This window comes from Xenopus laevis, chromosome 1L (assembly GCF_017654675.1).
Source record: "Xenopus laevis strain J_2021 chromosome 1L, Xenopus_laevis_v10.1, whole genome shotgun sequence".
Lineage (NCBI taxonomy): Eukaryota > Metazoa > Chordata > Amphibia > Anura > Pipidae > Xenopus > Xenopus laevis.
In genome coordinates this window covers 71,472,391-71,493,003 of record NC_054371.1, presented here as the reverse complement: position 1 = coordinate 71,493,003, position 20,613 = coordinate 71,472,391, and the positions used below count along the sequence as shown (strand labels likewise).

At 38.9% G+C, this 20,613-nt stretch overlaps 1 protein-coding gene across 1 annotated transcript in view; it reads right to left on the bottom strand.

Moving 5' to 3' along the window:
- mcub.L (mitochondrial calcium uniporter dominant negative beta subunit L homeolog) overlaps positions 1-19,804 on the bottom strand; it is a 58,261-nt gene extending 38,457 nt beyond the window's left edge. Inside the window, 1 exon segment of the mRNA NM_001094368.1 lies at positions 19,613-19,804. Within this exon segment, the coding sequence (NP_001087837.1) occupies positions 19,613-19,666 (54 nt within the window). The 5' untranslated portion in view covers positions 19,667-19,804.
- Between the last annotated feature and the right edge of the window lie 809 nt (positions 19,805-20,613).

The following is a 20,613-nucleotide window of genomic DNA, read 5'->3' as shown; positions in this document are numbered from 1 at the left end:
TGATGATATCCCCTAGAACTCCCATACAAATGAACAGAAATTTCACTCTGGTATATTATGAAGTTCTGTTTTCAACCTTTAATAAACATGCCCCTTAGTATATTTAAAGGTTACAAATGAGCAAAAGCAATTTCATATTCGGAAACGATGTAGTAGCAGATCAGAGTTTAATTTCATACCCATAAAACCATTATTATGTAAACAGCAGCTAGCACACAGAACTGTGGAGCAGGAAATCCTGTTTCATGAGCTTCTCTGCCCAGTGTTATCTTGATCAAGTAACTAGATCTTTTTTTGTTGCAAATGCTAACTAATTGTAAAATGCCATGCATGGAACAGTAGAAAGAACTTTTTTTATATAAACTTGGTGGCAGCCTATGAATAAAATGAATACATTGTTTAAATAACAGTAAGTAGATACATAAATGCAATAATGCAGAAGCTGGGTGTTTTGACAAAAGGAACATTTCTGGTTTTAAACCTGTGTTTGGGACCTGGAAATCAGAGTGCTGGTGTATGGAACATTCCAGTTCTACCCAGTCCAGCATTCAGGTTTGCCCTCGCCCTAGGTCATATTTGACCTGTGGAGGTTCATTTAGGAGAGGTATGCTTATTTGACTGTTGGCTGTCAGATGAACAAAAACTCAAAAAAATCAGCACATGCCCTGTAGTAATTGCAGGCAGAAATGATTGGTTTCTTAATTTATGATATTTAATAAATGCTGAAAATCACAGTCTCACATTCTCCATTATACATATATTAAACTACGTGGGGCAAATTTTAAAACATCATAAATGGTGGCAGTGGTTTAACTAGATATTACAGGGCCCCACAGTAAATTATGTTTCAGGCCCCAAAAATGTTGACTTGTTTTACCAGTAGGTGGTTCACGTTTAAGTTAACTTTTAGTATGTTATAGAATGACCAATTCTAAGTAACATTTCAATTGCTCTGCTTTATTTATTTGTTACAGTTTTTTTTAATTGATTCTCTTCAGCTTTCAAATGGGGGGGGGGGTCACTGACCTCATCTAATAAACAAATGTTCTGTAAGGCTACAAATGTATTGTTATTGCTAATTTTTATTACTCTTCTTTCCATTCAGTCTCTCTCCTATTCATATTCCAGTCTCTTATTCAAATCAATGCATGGTTGCTAGGGGAATTTGGACCATAGCAACCAGACGGCTGAAATTGCAAACTGGAGCTGCTGAATAAAAAGCTAAAAAAATTGTCTCAGAATATCACTCTCTACATAATACTAAAAGTTAAAGGTAGACAACCCCTTCATAGAAGCTTATGTCAAAGACAAATGTAACAGCTACCTTCCATAAGGAACTTATTTAAGGTCAGATGATGTGTTTTGGACATCGGCCATTGTTAGTGCCAGTGTCGGACTGGGATGCCAGGGGCCCACTTTCCAAACTATTATTCCTCCTTTTCTCACTCAACCTCTTCATTTTCCTAGTCTTTTATCTCTACTAACTATATTCTTCCATTATTATGGATTTTTTCCATAATAGGGAATGACCATGAAATAGGCCAAATGTTTAGAAGCAAGAGGGCCCACTGACACCTGGGCCCACCAGGAGTTTTCCTGGTATCCCAGTGGGCCAGTCCGACACTGGTTTATGCTGAATCATCAGATGCAGGTAGAATTCTATTGTTTCTATCTGTATATCGGACGATTCAGTTCTACGCATGTGTTGAAACGAAAAATCTTTCTTGGAAAAGAATTATAATGTCTATGGCCAACTTTACGGTTTCTTGAGCGGCACCCTCCTTAGTACACAGGGACATCCTTAAGGACCCCATGACAAATTAAAATGCAATGTACAAAAATAAATGATATATACTGTATATGTAACTGTACTTTGTGGGATTTAAGTCTTTATACAGGAGGAATATCACCCGCCTGGAACCCCCTTCCATTTGGCACCCTGTGAGACCAGTGTGAGAGCTCCCCTCATCAAGCAAGATAGATCTATGCCTGGAAGGGCATGGCAGGCTGCAAGTAGATGGGTACCAACATGACTGATGACTCAAGTAGATGTGATTCAAATCTAAATGGAAACACGCAAGTGGGGCTCATTTATAAACACTGGGCAAATTTGCCCCTGGGCAGTAACCCATAGCAACCAATCCATTTTTTCAGCCAGATGCAGGTTGTGCACAGAAAGTAATCATCTGATTGGTTGCCATGGGTTACAGCCCAGGAGAAAATGTGTCCACCCCCAGTGCCTTTGTTGTTCCACTGGAAGCATAATTGCCAGTGATTATTCAAAGGGGGCTGTTCAGCTTAAATAAAATGATTTTTCTGCAGTTGCAGAAAATCTCTAACCATAACCCAAAAGAAAACTTGTCCACCCCCAGTGCCTTTGTTGTTCCACTGGAAGCATAATTGCCAGTGATTATTCAAAGGGGGCTGTTCAGCTTAAATAAAATGATTTTTCTGCAGTTGCAGAAAATCTCTAACCATAACCCAAAAGAAAACTTGTCACTAGATTCTGTAATGTAGTGAGTATCATGCATACCCATCTATCTAACAACTATGTGGATTTTCAGTACTCCCTGTGCTCTAATACTACTGAAACATTGCAATCTGGGGGGGGAGCATTCACTGACTCATTATAGCCAACATTTACTTGTACAGGTATGGGATCTATTATCCAAAATGCCTGCAATACAGGGTTAGAGATCCCATACACAGCCTATCTGCTGTGTAACCTGAGCCTTTTCTCCTTTGAATGGCTGCCCCCATTGCTACACAGCAGCTTATTTATATAAACAATAGTAGTGTTTCTGAAGCAAACACAGCAGTTTTGACAGTGAAGAGCAACATTGCATTATACTTTTATTATTTTAAAACACTTGTTTTTTGATGTTGCTGTTCCTTTAAACCGGATTTTTGGGGGATGTTTTTCAAGCGATGATAGTGATGATATCCCCTAGAACTCCCATACAAATGAACAGAAATTTCACTCTGGTATATTATGAAGTTCTGTTTTCAACCTTTAATAAACATGCCCCTTAGTATATTTAAAGGTTACAAATGAGCAAAAGCAATTTCATATTCGGAAACGATGTAGTAGCAGATCAGAGTTTAATTTCATACCCATAAAACCATTATTATGTAAACAGCAGCTAGCACACAGAACTGTGGAGCAGGAAATCCTGTTTCATGAGCTTCTCTGCCCAGTGTTATCTTGATCAAGTAACTAGATCTTTTTTTGTTGCAAATGCTAACTAATTGTAAAATGCCATGCATGGAACAGTAGAAATAACTTTTTTTATATAAACTTGGTGGCAGCCTATGAATAAAATGAATACATTGTTTAAATAACAGTAAGTAGATACATAAATGCAATAATGCAGAAGCTGGGTGTTTTGACAAAAGGAACATTTCTGGTTTTAAACCTGTGTTTGGGACCTGGAAATCAGAGTGCTGGTGTATGGAACATTCCAGTTCTACCCAGTCCAGCATTCAGGTTTGCCCTCGCCCTAGGTCATATTTGACCTGTGGAGGTTCATTTAGGAGAGGTATGCTTATTTGACTGTTGGCTGTCAGATGAACAAAAACTCAAAAAAATCAGCACATGCCCTGTAGTAATTGCAGGCAGAAATGATTGGTTTCTTAATTTATGATATTTAATAAATGCTGAAAATCACAGTCTCACATTCTCCATTATACATATATTAAACTACGTGGGGCAAATTTTAAAACATCATAAATGGTGGCAGTGGTTTAACTAGATATTACAGGGCCCCACAGTAAATTATGTTTCAGGCCCCAAAAATGTTGACTTGTTTTACCAGTATTTATTCAAAATGTATATAAATTAGGGCCTCCTGGGGCCCCTATACTTCCTTGGGCCCCCCTGCGCCCATTGAAAGGTGGCATTTGTTTTGGTGCCATATTTGTAACTTATTTCAGTATAAATTGAAAATGAATACTGGTGGGTTTGCACAGAGGAAAACATTTTTGCACAATGGGACAATTTTTTTCCATGGTGCATATTTTTTCCTAATTATATATGAATTTAAAAAATTCAATTCAGGTTTTTTTCTCTGAAAAGAACTTGAATGTCAGGAAGGCTGCAAACTCTGGACCCCGCCCACTGACTTAAACAGCAATTTGGCAGGTTTTAGGTGATGAATAGTCAAATTTGAGTTCTCAAAAGTTCCAGGTCTGATACATTTCGAAAATCGAATTATATATATATATATATATATATATATATATATATATATATATATATATATATATATATATATATATATATATATATATATATATATATATATATATATATATATATATATATATATATATATTTATTTTTTTTTAAAAAACTTCAAAAAATTGAATAACTCTCTAGTCAAATTTGACAGTTCTGATCATAAAAAAACTCAAATTTGAATTACAAATTTGACCCTTGATAAATCTGCCCCTTAATATTTGCATGATTTTCTAGTAGACTTAAGGTATAAAGATCCAATGTACAGAAAGATCAGTTATCTGGAAAACCCCAGGTCCTGAGCATTATGGATAGCAGGTCTCATACCTGTACAATGTTATTTAAAGGTATTATAGTAAACATTCTTATGAAAGTGTGACAACTTTTTGTCTCTGTATCAGAGAAACTGCCGTTCACTCTGATCCCATACATAATGGGTATTTGTCTTAATGCAATACTGGTCAGCTTCTCATTTACAAAAATATCCAATCGATTTTGGGTTTAAGTAAGTTGTAATTTATAGAGGGCGACTTTCATGATTTCGCTAAAACTTGTCTAGCAGCTAAAAATATTTGATTAATTAACCTTTTTTGTGCCTTATATGGATTTTGTTTGTAAATTAACCTTCAATACTGCAAATATTAAGTTGTACACCAGTATCCAATATCTAGACGCTCTAGGATAGCACCACCATATGTGGACCATAGTTACTGGTGTAGAGCACCCTCAGCTGTCTCTAAGACCAGGATATACGAGTGCTAATCTACTAGGTGTATGGAATGGAAAAGAAGAACCTTAGAACTGGTTTCAAGTAATATTGTGTTGTTTGAACGTCTTTCTTCTTTACTTCTCTCATAATTTACCCCATACTATATTTGTTAGAGTTTTCCCCTACTCTTTTACCCATGACTGAACATATCGAAGGTATAATAATTGCTGGGGAGTATATGTCTATATAAAAATGTAATAGCTCTGGGGGGTGTAACCCCATCCATGCAACATTTCTCAAAAAAGGTCTGGTCTGCAAGGTCAGGAATATGTTGACACATGGGCATTCTTACCTGTGTTCCAGGTACATATTTCATGTGTTCCACCGCAGGGGTATGCAGGAAGAAACCCAATCTGTATATTGCAAGGAGGTTGTACCAACCTTGCCACAGGGAAGTACCAAACGTAGGTGGAAACTGCATTGAATCTTTGAAAAACGTTGGGGGAAAAAGCAGTCTGTGTTTTCTCATGCAGTTCTTTGTAGTGGAACACATAAAAGATCCACTGCATGAAGGGACATATGAGTGTAAGAGGCCTTATTGTTAGAGAAACAAAATCACTTTATCACAGAAATTATTTTTAGAATTGTTTACTTAAAATGGAATCTACAGATGATGGCCATTCTATAATTCTAAGATTTCTGGATAACAGGTTACCAGAATAGGGATCCAATAATATATACTATGTAACACTACAAATAAGTTATTAAGTGAGTGATGGTGGGACAAATAAGCTTCACCATCAAGCATCTCAGCATCTACCGACGTGTGCGCATTGCTGCTCTGAATATTAACTGCCAGATTAGGAGGATGTACTGCAGCAATTTTATTACTACAGCTAATCCCTGTGTACCCCCCACCCATTCAAACAAACACTGAAATAACAGCCGGTGTAAAGGTTACCTTTAATCGATGCCTCACACACACCCACAGACTTATTGCCTTTCATATGTGAACAAATATTTGCTAGGCAAGAGTTTACAGTTACAAAGACTTATTGTTGGTGGTTAAGGAAAGGGAGAAATAAGTGGGTGGTGGGTACGTTACTCTGAATTTCTTATTCTTAAATGGACATGGTTGACAAAGGGGTTTACCCCGACACGTTGCACCTTCGCAAATAAATACAGCAAGGGTTTGTCCCTGCTTGGATCTTGACATGAGTGCCAATGAAATTATTTGTACTTATTCTTACATGGAGCTATAAAGTATGCTTTCTCAAGACTGGGCAACGATTCGGTTATACATCGGGACAGATTTAGGGCTCTTACAGACGAGCGTTGCTTCCTTTGTTTTCTTGTGGATGATCTTTTATGCATTCAACTACAAGGAACCGAATGAAGAAACACAGCCTGTTCTTTTTAAAGACTTTGTACTCAGGGAAGCACCAAATGTGAAACACAACTCGGTGCATTCCACCTGGGTCCAAAACTTTTCCATGGAGGTTGAAGAGCAAGAAAGAAGGCCCTTAAAAACATTTGAACACGGGAATCGTGAAGGATTCTCAGCAGTTTTAATATTGAATAACACAAAAAAGTGAAAGTCAAAATATAAATTTACTGTTTCCCTGCAATGGTGTATGTGCTACACTATTATTTTATATATAAATGTGGTGCTGTGTAGTCATTGGTTCAGCAGTTCAAGGTTCAGGTTTCATAGCAGATAACAGATGCACTTTATAGAATCCCATTGTATTGTTATAGCTTATCTGTTATCTGCTTAGTAACCTGTGCCCTTTCTCCTTTTTCAGCTGAAATGCCTACCCCAATGGCTACACAGCAGCCTATCTGTATAAACTATAGTAGTCTTTCTACACATAATGTTTCCCAATGCAGGACAACAGTACATTCTATGTAATTACTTGTCCGTTTGGGTCGACCTCCACTGTGTGTAAGCTTGAGCAAGGGGAAGCAATTAAAATCAATGAAGATGGGCCACGGAGTGAATCCTCTTAAATTACTGCTAAATTACAGCTAAATTACGCAGAGCCTTCAGCCTGTGTGCTTACAGCCTAACACATTTATCAACACTTTCCCGACTGAAAAGTGTTTTAATAAACTGAAAAAGCAGAAGTAGGCACCAAATTAATATGTTTGACTACTTTGAGAAGTGGTAAGCATCTTACAAAAAATAAGAATGATAGAATAGAATAGATAAGAGTATATGGAGCCCTAAGAGTAAATGAGTACTCTTTTAGCACTAGATGTCATATTTCTTTAGTAAGGGTGGTTCACCCCATTTAGTGCTGGTTTATAAATAAGTGTACCAGAGAGTCAAGAAAATAAGGTAATACACTTTTGACTCTAAACACAATGTTCTGTTTATTCACCTGAAATGCAGCAATAAGAGAAATATTAGCATACAGGGCCCAGCCACACATTTACAAACGCAGTAGGGAATTCGACATTCCCTATAATATCAGGACACATAGGGGCAGAATTTTAGTTTTTTCATTCAGGAGCTGGGTTTTTAGACATTCATTGAGAGTTAGATCCGATATATCTTATAAGGGTAGCTTACTTTCCTAGCAGATGAATTAGAGCTCAATCAAATAACTGATTCCAGTACAAACAAAATTTAACAAAATAACTGGCTTTTGCACAAATTCTGAGAGACAGGATTTCTGGTGATTTTAATAGAGTGAGCTCTAATACATCTTCTAGGCAAAAGGAGCACCCCTGTAAGATAGACTGTAACTAATTTTATTTCATGATTATCTGACCCCTGCATGAAGACAAAATGAAGAGAAACCGATGCTGAGAGACACAATCAACTTGATTATTTCAGAAACAGTACCGAATATTTAATTAATTGTATTTAAAGTTTCTTGTTTCAGTATGATGAAGCTTACAGTGGTGTGAAAAACTACTTGCCCCCTTCCTGATTTCTTATTCTTTTGCATGTTTGTCACACTTAAATGTTTCTGCTCATCAAAAACCGTTAACTATTAGTCAAAGATAACATAATTGAACACAAAATGCAGTTTTTAAATGAAGGTTTACGTTATTAAGGGAATAAAATCTACATGGGCCTGTGTGAAAAAGTGATTGCCCCCCTTGTTAAAAAATAACTTAACTGTGGTTTATCACACCTGAGTTCAATTTCAAAGGTTATAAAGCCATTTCAAAAGCTTTGGGACTCCAGCGAACCACAGTGAGAGCCATTATCCACAAATGGCAAAAACATGGAACAGTGGTGAACCTTCCCAGGAGTGGCCGGCCGACCAAAATTACCCCAAGAGCGCAGAGACAACTCATTCGAGAGGCCACAAAAAGACCCCAGGACAACATCTAAAGAACTGCAGGCCTCACTTGCCTCAATTAAGGTCAGTGTTCACGACTCCACCATAAGAAAGAGACTGGGCAAAAATGGCCTGCATGGCAGATTTCCAAGGCGCAAACCACTTTTAAGCAAAAAGAACATTAAGGCTCGTCTCAATTTTGCTAAAAAACATCTCAATGATTGCCAAGACTTTTGGGAAAATACCTTGTGGAACGACGAGACAAAAGTTGAACTTTTTGGAAGGTGCGCGTCCTGTTACATCTGGCGTAAAAGTAACACAGCATTTCAGAAAAAGAACATCATACCAACAGTAAAATATGGTGGTGGTAGTGTGATGGTCTGGGGTTGTTTTGCTGCTTCAGGACCTGGAAGACTTGCTGTGATAGATGTAACCATGAATTCTACTGTCTACCAAAAAATCCTGAAGGAGAATGTCCGGCCATCTGTTCGTCAACTCAAGCTGAAGGGATCTTGGGTGCTGCAGCAGGACAATGACCCAAAACAAACCAGCAAATCCACCTCTAAATGGCTGAAGAAAAACAAAATGAAGACTTTGGAGTGGCCTAGTCAAAGTCCTGACCTGAATCCTATTGAGATGTTGTGGCATGACCTTAAAAAGGCGGTTCATGCTAGAAAACCCTCAAATAAAGCTGAATTACAAAAATTCTGCAAAGATGAGTGGGCCAAAATTCCTCCAGAGCGCTGTAAAAGACTCGTTGCAAGTTATCGCAAACGCTTGATTGCAGTTATTGCTGCTAAGGGTGGCCCAACCAGTTATTAGGTTCAGGGGGCAATTACTTTTTCACACAGGTTTGGATTTCTTTTCTCCCTAAATAATAAAAACCCTCATTTAAAAACTGCATTTTGTGTTTACTTGTGTTATCTTTGACTAATAGTTAAATGTGTTTGATGATCAGAAACATTTTGTGTGACAAACATGCAAAAGAATAAGAAATCAGGAAGGGGGCAAATAGTTTTTCCACACCACTGTATATTAATTTTTCATTTTTGGCGTTTAGAGCTTTAAGCTCTAAACTCACTTTCATAAATCTGCCCCATATGGTCAATTTCATCAGCAGCCAGTAATACTGCCTGTAAGTTTTTGGAGTTCAGGAGGAACAAAGGAAAGATGCAATATGGAAAAATAGCAAAAGTCAAACTGTTAATGATTTATAGGAGACTACCCATAATCATAAACCCCTGCAACTAAGGTATAAAGGTGGCCATACATAGAGAGATCCCATCTCTCCCAGATATGCCCACCTTGAGGTGGGCAATATCGGGCTGATCCGATCGTGGGCCCTAGGGTAACGGGCGGTCAGATTGCGGGACCGCATCAACGAACAGATGCGGCCGCGATCCGACTGGATTTTTAGTCCCATCCGATTGAGATCTGGCCAACTTTCAGGCAGATCTCGATCAGGGGAAGCCCCATACAAGGTCCAATAAGCTGCCAACTCTGTCTGTTGGCAGCTTTTATCGGCCCGTGTAAGGCCACCTTTACTCAGCTTCAATGACCTCTTAGAGCAGTTTATGGACCGTGGGCTCCCAACTCATTTTAATGCAGTCAACCAATCAGAATAAGGACACTTTAACATTATTTTTTGGATGCATGTTGGAGCAACATTCAACTTATTCACTTACAGAACCAAAATGCAATTGTGATTAATTCAAATTCATTTCCAGTACAGGTATGGGATCCGTTATCCGGAAACCTGTTAACTAGAAAGCTTGAATTACGGAAAGGAACTCTCCCATAGACTCAATTTAATCCAAATAATCCAAATGTTTAGAAAGGTTTTCCTTTTTCTCTGTAATAATAAAACAGTAGCTTGTACTTGATCCAAAGATATAATTTATCCTAATTGCATGCAAAACCAGCCTATTGGTTATATTTAATGATTACATGACTGTCTAGTAGACTAAGGGTAGAACTACACATGCGTTTTTCATCAGATGCGACGTGTTGAGAGGAAACAGATGCAAGGAAAATAAGGTAATAGAAATGTCGGACCTTGTCGCTGCGTGCATCAGACACTACACAACTGATGCGAACGCTGCACTTTGCGTCTTCATCCGACAGTCGTGTCGGATGCATGCAGCGACAAGGTCCGACATTTCTATTCCTTACCTTATTTTCGTCGCAACCGTTTCCTTTCAGTGCGTCGGATCTGATGAAAAACGCTTGTGTAGTTCTACCCTTAAGGTCTGGTGATCTAAAGATCTGTCATCCAGAAAACCCCAGGTCCCGAACATTCTGGATATCAGGTTCCATACCTGTACCTACCCATGCACTTGAAAATATAAGTAATGTTTTTTGGGGGGGGGGGGTTAATCTTTTTTATTTTTTAATACATTTTTGTTGGTCATAGAAACTGTTTGTTGTCTTTTCTGCATCACACATTTGAAACCATATTCACACTGTCAAGCTGTGAAATGCTTTCCGTTACTAGATATGAATTTAATATTTATTAGACACAGCTGAAGATGAAAGGAAATAATATACTGTGTTTATAAACATGAATTAATTTCCCTTTATCAGTATAATGCCTTTTTATGTTAGATTCTCTCGTTTTAAATCATTAGAACCACATTTTTACAGTAACCAAGTACAGAAAACTTGCCTTGTTTAAAGAAAAATGCTAATAGATTTATTTGGGATACAGTAACTAATACACCTCATCAAGCGATGCAAGTGTTAAATGCAACACATCTAGAAACCCACAGCACAAAATGCTACCTTCTGATTGGTTGATATTAACACTGGAGCAAACTTCGCACTAGGGATGCACCGAATCCACTATTTTAGATTGGGACAAAACCCAGAATCCTTTGTGAAAGATTTGTCCGAATACCGGACCAAATCTGAAAAATCTGAAAAAGAGAGCGAACATTTTTTTACTTTCTTGTTGTGTAAAGTCACATGATTTCAAGGATTCAGATTCTGTTTGGCCAGGCACAAGGATTCAGCCAAATCCGAACCTTGCTGAAAAAGTCTAACTTCTGACGAATACTGAACCAAATCCTGAATTCTGTGCATCCTTACTTTGCACCCATTATTGCTCTAAAGTGTAGGTCCTCACCTATGAACAGAAGTTAGGCAGAAGGGGATGCAGGAATTGGCACTGGCCTTGCCACACGCCAGCAATGAATCCAACAATAATTGAAAAGCCGATACCTTTTTATGCAACAAACGGGGTGATCCCAAGCTTTATTCCATAGTGCTCAGATCTGTTGAACCGTGTCTAGAGCACCATGGCATAAAGCTTGGGATCACCCCGTTTGTTGCATAAAAAGGTATCGGCTTTTCAATTATTGTTGGTCCTCACCTATGAACTGCACGGAGATCTTAGGTCACAGAAATTGAAAGGAAATACTGTATAATCCTTAGCAACTTTCCAATAAACATTAGAAATATAAATGGTTTATTTAAAAATTGTTTATAAATATAGAAACTGAGAAGTTGCTTGTAATGAGGTTTTCTTTCATTGCATCACTAGTCTGGATGGCAAGTTGTAATAAGCTGCTTGCATTAAAGCGGCAGTATACCCATCTTTTAACTTCAGCGTAGTGAATAGGGCTTTGCTGAACAACATTTTTGCCATTTGATTTAATTAGGAAAAAATCTATGGTTTTTGTTGACTAAATCCATGGCCTTTCCACCATTTGCTGTGCCCTAGCACTTTCTTATAATGGTTGTACAATCACTGTGGTTTTAGGGTTAACGTGTCGATGCTTAAACATTATGCAGCATTCAGCAAGGGTTTTTTCTGCGCCTTGAGTCATGGAGTTCTATCTAGACATGTGGTGGATCCAGACAAACCTGATCTGCCACTTTGATAGAAGAACATGTATTGTCAGTACCAAGTTTCCAGTAAGGAAAGCAGCCAAGTTGTTCTGGGAGTTTCCTGAAGTAGCTGACGGCACTGCATAAAGTGCCCATAAGAAGACATGGCTACATTAGGTGCCGGTATTTGAGCTAATATCTACATAACTGAACAGTAACGTACAAGGGAGGTAATTCAGCTCCTAGCCTTTTGCAGCTCAAGCACCTCTCAGTAAGTATGGTATAGTGGTGTGGAATGCTTGAAGAATTTCTAAAACTTAATTTTCTGGAATTTGAAAACAAAAAAAAATGTAGTTCTTCTGCTGCGCCTTAATAGCTTTCAAATGTGTGGTTACTGATCCCAGCAGCAAAAACAAACTCTCTCTTTTTGTGGCTTCAGTTTTATTGCTATTGTTCTATTTGTATTAGTTATCTTTTTATTCAGCTCTGTCCTATTCATCTTCCAGTCTGTCATTCAAACCAATGCCTGTTAGCTCGGGTTAATGCAACCAGATAGCTGCTAGAATTCCAAACGGAAGAGCTGCTAAATATTTCCAAAACCACAATAAAATAAATAAAATTAGGACCAACTGTAAATTGTCTCAGGATATCACTGTTCAGATGTAAAGGCTACCCCTGAATGTATAACTAAAGGCTACTTTTAATATAGTAAACCACACTGTTCTTTCTGTTCCTTATTGTACTATAGATAGTTAGTTATTGGTGCTATATAAGAATATTTATATATTTATATTAAAGGGCATATTCACCTTCTTGGCCAAGAACCTTGTCTCGGGCAGCAGTATGTGGCACTACCAGGGTCTACATAAAAGCCCACCCAATACCTGAAAACCCTAAATTAACCTGACTGCAGTTGGTTTTAACCTTTGGTGTATAAATGTGAAAATGTTTTCGGTGGGTTTCACTCGAAAACTTGATAATTTGAGCGGTTTGAGGCTTTTTTCAACGAAAACGCAATAAATACAAGTATTCAGGTCCCCCCCCCAAGTGATTCGAGTTTATTACATTTAAATTTATTCATAAATAAGAAAACGTTCAAGTTGTGAGTTTATTCGAGGTACAGTATAAAAAAAAAAACTTCACAAACTCGACCTTTGATAAATAACCACCTTAAAGGAACAGTAACGTCAAAAAATAAAAGTGTTTTAAAGTAATGAAAATATAACGCAGTAACCTGCACTGGAAAAACTGCTGTTAGCTTCAGAAACACTACTATTGTTTATAAAAATATGCTGCTGTGTAGCAATGGTGGCAGCCATTCAAAGAAGATAAGGCTCAGGTTACACAGCAGATAACAGATAAGCTCTGTCTAATGGTGTTATCCATTAGTTAACCTGTGCCATATAGCCTTTTTTCAATTTGCGCCATTGCTACACAGCAGCTTGTTTATATTAGGGATGAACCGAATCCACGATTCGGTTCAGGATTCGGCCTTTTTCAGCAGGATTCGGCCGAATCCTTCTGCCCGGCGGAACCGAATCCAAATCCTAATTTGCATATGCAAATTAGGGGCAGGGAGGGAAGTAGCGTGACTTTTTGTCACAAAACAAGGAAGTAAAATATGTTTCCCCCTACCCACCCCTATTTGCATGTGCAAATTAGGGTTCGGATTCGGTTCGATATTCGGCTGAATCTTTGAGAAGTATTCGGGGGTTCGGCCGAATTCAAAATAGTGGATTCGGTGCATCCCTTGTTTATATGAACTATAGTAGTGTTTCTGAAGCAAACAGATCAGTTTTCCCAGTGCAGGGCAACACTACATGATATTTTCATTACTTTAAAACACTTACATTTTTTGGTGTTACTGTACTGTTAAGTGATCTGCCCCGTTAATGAGATCATATTAGAAATTCCAGTGTTAAGTGAAAACATCAGCATTACTTATGATTTATCATGGGAAGAGCCAGACAGCACTGCTAGTGGTTGGGCCCTTATGTTCTCTTGTGCAGCAGCTGGTCTCTTTTTACATGAAGGGCAAAGAAATAGAGAGATACAAAGTATTACCTTAACTAACCCTTTCAACCAGGCAAAACATCAAAGCACTGAATCACAGGATGAGAGTATAATCAACAGCATTGAAGCCGGAATACTAAATCCTTTCAAATCTTCTTATACTAGATGGCAGAATCCCAGAACCAAAATCCCAGAGGACAGAAGCGGTGAATGGACGTGAGGATATTCACTTGCTTGTGTGCACTTCATCTTATACAACAGGCAAATGCAACCCTGTGGCTCTCTACATAAAGTTATGGAACAGCTCCTGGCAGCCCACTGACAAAATCTAGATTAAGGATTGCTACTTACCCTATAAACCAGATAAACATAAAATCTGTAAGTGTATATAGAGAGGTGGTCAGGCTTCACAAACGCGGGGTCTTTTTTACAGCTATTATAGCTTCAGTCAGTAACATTCACAGTAGGGATGCCCCGAATTCACTATTAGGGATTTGGCCAAATGCCAGAATCCTTCATGAAATATTTGGCCCAATACCGAACCAAATCCAAATTTTCAAATGCAAATTAGGGACAGGAAGAAAAAAAGTGAAAAAAAAAACAAACTATTTTTACTAGGGATGCACCGAATCCAGGATTAGGTTCAGGATTCCGCCTTTTTCATCAGGGTTCGGATTTGGCCGAATCCTTCTGCAAGGCTGAAATGAATCCGAATCCTAATTTGCATATGAAAATTAGGGGCGGGGAAGTAAATTGCGTGACTTTGTCACAAAACAAGGAAGTGAAAAATGTTTTCCCCTTCACACCCCTAATTTGCATATGCAAATTAGGATTCAGTTCGGTATTTGGCCAAATCTTTTGCAAAGGATTTCGGGGTTCGGCCGAATCCAAAATAGTGGATTCGGTGCATTCTAATTTTTACTTGTTTTGAGACAAAAAGTTACATATGCAAATTAGGATTCAATTTAGGTCAGGCACAAGGATTCCTGGATTTGGAGCAAACCTAATACACAGGAAACAGCATCATCTTTAAATTAACAACTATTTTTCTACTTACTTTTTTGAAAATCTGAATAATAGGAAGTATCAGATGGGCAATCTATCTGTTGTTTTTTTTTTTTTTTGTTTGGATAGTGCTGGGCAACCGTGATCTACCTCAGGGTCCACTGTTAAGTCCAGAGCTTTCAACTAAAGGAGGCCATAGACGCAAAGATTGCTCGTTTGGCAACATTGACAAACGAGCGGATCTTTCCCCGACATGCCATTACGATCTGATTACAATATGCAATGGGCTCCGGCGGGATCGGTCGGGTCAAAATCAAACCTGAGTGATCGACCAAACGACTTATCTCCGCCAGACGAAAGCTGTCGGCACTCTCCACACACGATCCGAAAATCGTACGAAACCTCCATTCGTACGATAGAATCTGTGTGTCTATGGCCACCTTTACCACCATATAACTCGTTTAGCATTAAGATGCAACCCCCCAAATAACAGAATAACTAACCTTGGACCACAGGCCAGTGTATATACATCTGGTGAGTGTTTTAGCAAAGAGGAACATTGAGCAGAGGTCCAAGGCTAAAGATTCTATTGATTATGGGGCGCTTAACATATTGACACCACTAGTGAATATCAGTCTCCTTGTCCTTTAATGGCTGCCACAAGTAGCGGTGATTAAAGTGGTGTGTGTGCCACAGAACTTTGCTTATGCCATGCAGTGGAGTTGTATGCAAGTTGTCACGCTATCAAAATGAAAATGAGCAAAAGGGAGTGTTTGATAAAACCTGTTGTAGTACTTTGAATGCTTATTTTACATCAATTTATGGAGACAAGATACCCGAAGATTAGGTAGAAACAACTACAGTAGAAGTGTACGCTACTTTCTTAGAAACAAAATGTGTTCAGCCATATGTACATACGTATACCGATTTATCAAGCTGTGTAAAATCATCAGACAACCTTAGACAGTGCTGAATAAACTCCAGCATTAACTCCTATTTATCAAGCTGTGTATTGATTTTAGGTGATCAAGTATCTCTCTAACATTTGTAGGATAAAAAGTCGGTGCTTGAAAAATGCTGTCTACTGTTTTTATGCTTCCAGATTTATCTGCCTCCAGAATATTTCTCAATGGCTTAAATCGCTTATCTAAGGCCTAAGGTAAAGAGGTGTGAGGGCCCAGACAAAATACGCAGGTCAGGCGGGTCTGGACATCACTAATAAGGTGACCTAAGGTGTCTGGGCAATGTTTCAGAAAGTATACACCTTTATAAATACAGCAACCAGTTTGTTATAATGGATATCTCAGCAATCGTGATAGACCTTATCAAATCACGAAACTTTATAAATATGTCTTTTTTACATTCATTTCCAGCATAAATCAAATTTCATGTCCATGTTTTGGAAGGTTGTCTTTAAAGCATAATTAAATAGTTTTGTTTATGAAACACCCATACAGCCACCCATACTTCCAGGCTGGACTTTCCTTTGCCTAAACAAGTATTCGACTGCTAAAGTCAGATTTGAAATGTTTATTTGATGACTATTTAACTGTAATGCTTTGTAATCATTGTGACTTGATATATCTCTCTCTGTTTATAGGACACCCCTTGAAGGTAAAATCCACTGAGCACTAAGCAGACATGACAGAAATAGGGCAAGCACTGTATGATTGCAACCAAGCACCATGATCCTCTGGAAAAAATGTTATAATCCCCAAATGCCTTTCCATATTGGAGCAGCCCTGATTATGGAGCCTACATACAGAACAATGGCTTTTTGACCAGTGATGTAACTAGATGTTACTGGGCCCCACAGCAAATTCAATTTAGGGCCCCAAAGCATTGGTAAATTGACTTATTCTACTAAAATAATTTGAAATTTCTCATTGATTATCGCTTTACTGGACCCCTACACTCCTGGGCCCCCCTACAACCGCAGGGTCTGCTTCCTCTGTATTTACGCCCCTCAGAAGCAAGTGGATAAATACACCCTATTACATGCTTAAGCATTTATTTGGAGAATACTGGCAAATAAATCACAAAATAAAAAACATAATTTGTGACTTAAGCCGTCTGTGTCCCCCCCACATGCCCAGGCTGGCAATCTGTGGGTGTTGGCATATGCCAGAGGAGCTGCTGTAAGATGCCATAGAAAGTCTCTGTTTAGTGGGCTGATGGGGGGCTGGCTGGGCCCTACTTGGAATGCCAGGGCTTATTTTGAATCCCAGTCCAGACCTGGTCCCACAAGTAGGACCAGACCACTGGGCAACCTGGCCTGTATGCAGTGTGTTACTTGTGTGGCCACTCTACAGATCCTCCCATTGGCCAGCTATCCAGTCAAGGTAATACGAGTTACTCCATGTTCAGGTCAATATGTTTAATTCCCAATCCCCTTTATCGTCTGAGAATCTTTGGTGTGGCTTTCCTCGTGCTTGAAACAATTCGCAAGATAAGCATTTACAAATCAGACAGCGGGATGCAACTGCAGCAATCCTTACTTAGATTCATTTTAGATGCAGGTTTAGGACCGAGTCAGCGGAAGGACAAAAGGGGTTGGATACGCAAAGGATAAAAATCCTGCTGACCCACTGAATGTACTGACAGCCAGTCCTCTTGCAATCTGGTTACATACTGATCGGAGCAAGTTCTTACATTGGATATAAACAGAGCAAGAACATTTTGCCTAACGCACACAATTATAATTCTAAGCAACTTTATGTTGGGTTCATAAATTACAAATGTTCAGTGGCTTTAAAGTTAATTGTACATATAAATGTTACAGAAGGCAGACCCTGTCTATTTTTACGATCTGCCCCAGCAGTTCTGACATTTGAAACAATGTAGCAGAAGCCGGCAGATTAACAGAACTCTGAACTTGAGACCAACAGTGCAAAAAGGGACAGACGTTTTTCAATTGCAAATAACTTCCGTAATCACGGATGTTCAACAGATGTACAATGGATAGTTGCTTGGAAATATCTAACCTTTCATTCAGATTTTAGCTTTATATTAGCTTTAACTTCTAAGAAATAAAACCTTTGTGTTTCTAAAGGAAAATGCCATAAAGTAACAGGTATGAGACCCATTATCGAGAAAGCTCTGAATTATGGTAGGTCCATCTCCCACAGACTCCATTTTATCCAAATAATCCACATTTTTTTTCTGTAATAATAAAACAGAACCTTGTACAAATTTAAGATATAATTAATCATTATTGGAAGCAGAACCAGCAGGGTTTATTTAATATTTAAAATATTTTTTAATATTTTTGAAGATCCAAATTACGGAAAGATCACTTATCCGGAAAAACCCATTTCACGAGCATTCTGGATAACAGGTCCCATACCTGTACAGCATTAGGGCATTTCACAAGTATATCATAAGTGCACAGGAAAACAAAAAAAATAAATGAGCACATGATGTCTAAGGCAGGTGCTCATTTTAAATCATAGAAAATGTTTCCGAATTAAAGGGGCTGTTCTCCATTTTCAGTATAACATAGAGTGTGACATCCTGAGACAATTTGCTACTGGGTTTTCTTTATTACTTGTGGTTTTTGAGTCAATTTGCTTTTTATTCAGCAGCTCTTCGGTTTGCAAATTCTGCAATCTGGTTGCTTGGATCAGAATTACCCTAGCAACCATGCATTGATTTGAATAAGAGACTGGAATATGAATAGGAGAGGCCTGAATAGAAAGAGGAGTAATAAAAAGTAGCAATAACAATACATTTGTAGCTTTACAGAGTATTTGTTTTTAGTTTGGGGTCAGTGTGAAAGCAGGAATGCATTAGAAAAAAGTCAAATAACTCAAAAGCTATATAAAAGAAAAAATAAAGGCCATCCTTGTATAACATACTAACATTTAACTTAAAGGTGAACCACCCCATTAGATATTGAGTCCAGCTGGCAATATACATTCCATATTGTTTAGTGTGTCAACTCTTCCAAATTGTTTGCTCCAGCACAAATGTACTTCCCATAAGCATACAGATCTTAATCTAGAGTGGGCTAGAGAGCTTGCAATCTAATGGGAGCAAGACAGGCCCAATAGAAAGGGCGCTTGAGTAAGCAGTGGCTCAGATTGAAGCTGCAATTAGTGGGGTGACTCATGTAATAGGACTGCACAAAGGAAAAAAAAACAGAACACATGGAAATGAAAGAAAGAAGCAGAAATGGTCACCCTGGAGGGAAGAGAAAGGGAGGAGGGAGCACTGAGGCGCCCATGCAGGAGAATTCAATGGCACTGGGAGAGGCAGGAGAATTCAATGGGAGAGGCAGACGCTGGGGAACACAGGAACATTGGGATTCGGGGAACACGAGGAAGTGGTCGGCAGAAAGTTAAAACCAAAGCATGGCTCCTTAGTAGCTGTCATTCACTGCATGTTAACAACTAGCAACAACAGCCGAGGCTCTTGGGAGTTGCAGTCCAACAGCAGCGGGAGAGTTTCAGGTAGAAGTCAGAGCAATGAACACACAACTCTGCTGCTGCTGCCACGCGTCTCCTCAAGTTTCAGTAGTCTTACCTGGCAGCTCGCAGCAACGGGAATCCTCCTCCACAGCCCCGCTAGAACAGACATGACGTTGGCAGTGAATTCCCCCGCTTCACATAGCAGCGACTCCGCCGCGGATACTCAGCGTGCGCACTAGAGACACCAGCAGCAGCAGCAACAACTCACTTCCTCAGTCACTCCCCAGTCATCTGGGGCTGCAGTTGCACAAGATTGACCAGCAGGGGGAGCAGCCGGAGTAACGTGACCCAGGGGATGTTTTTACATAAATAGCAATCATTGGGCTTCATCTCATTATTTTTAAGGAGCCGCCGTTAATTTTGCAGCTGTGTGGGCAAATTGAATGAGCTGATGAGAGAGAGAAATGGCGGCGCAGAGCATGATTGTCTTTTAAACACTCTTCTAGTCAGGATTATAAAAGAAATTATTCTGGGACATTTTGTTTAAAAACGTGTTTGTAAAAGGAGACCTATTGTGTATAAAAAAATAAGAATATCCATTATACTCATTTAGAATCGTGCTTAAAAAGTAGTGTCTAGGCTGATTTATGAAATATTTCTGCAAAAACCCTAATAATCCCATCCACTTCTTGCTCCCTGAATTCCCAGGCTGTGGCGGCTCACTGTTCAGTAGGACAACAAGAACCAATCAGCTGCTAGCAGGACCTGATAGGGAACTGAAGCCAGACTGTGCTTGTGTGACTGCAGGGCTGTGATTGTCTGTCCCCCTCCTACTGAGCTTATGGCAGGGACCATTAGGACACGCCCACCACTCGTTTGAAACAGGGACCAGAGAACATTTATAGGGGGCTCTAATAAAGGGGCTTTTTTTAAATATATTCGATTTTAGCACCATGTAAACAGTGTCGGACTGAGATACCAGAGGCCCAACTGAAAACTTTAGACCATGGGCCCAGTTTCCAAACTATTATTCCTCTTTTCCTCATTTAACCTCTTTATTCTTCTAGTCTTTTATGTCTACTTTCTATACTCCATTCTTCCATTATTAAGCCTCTT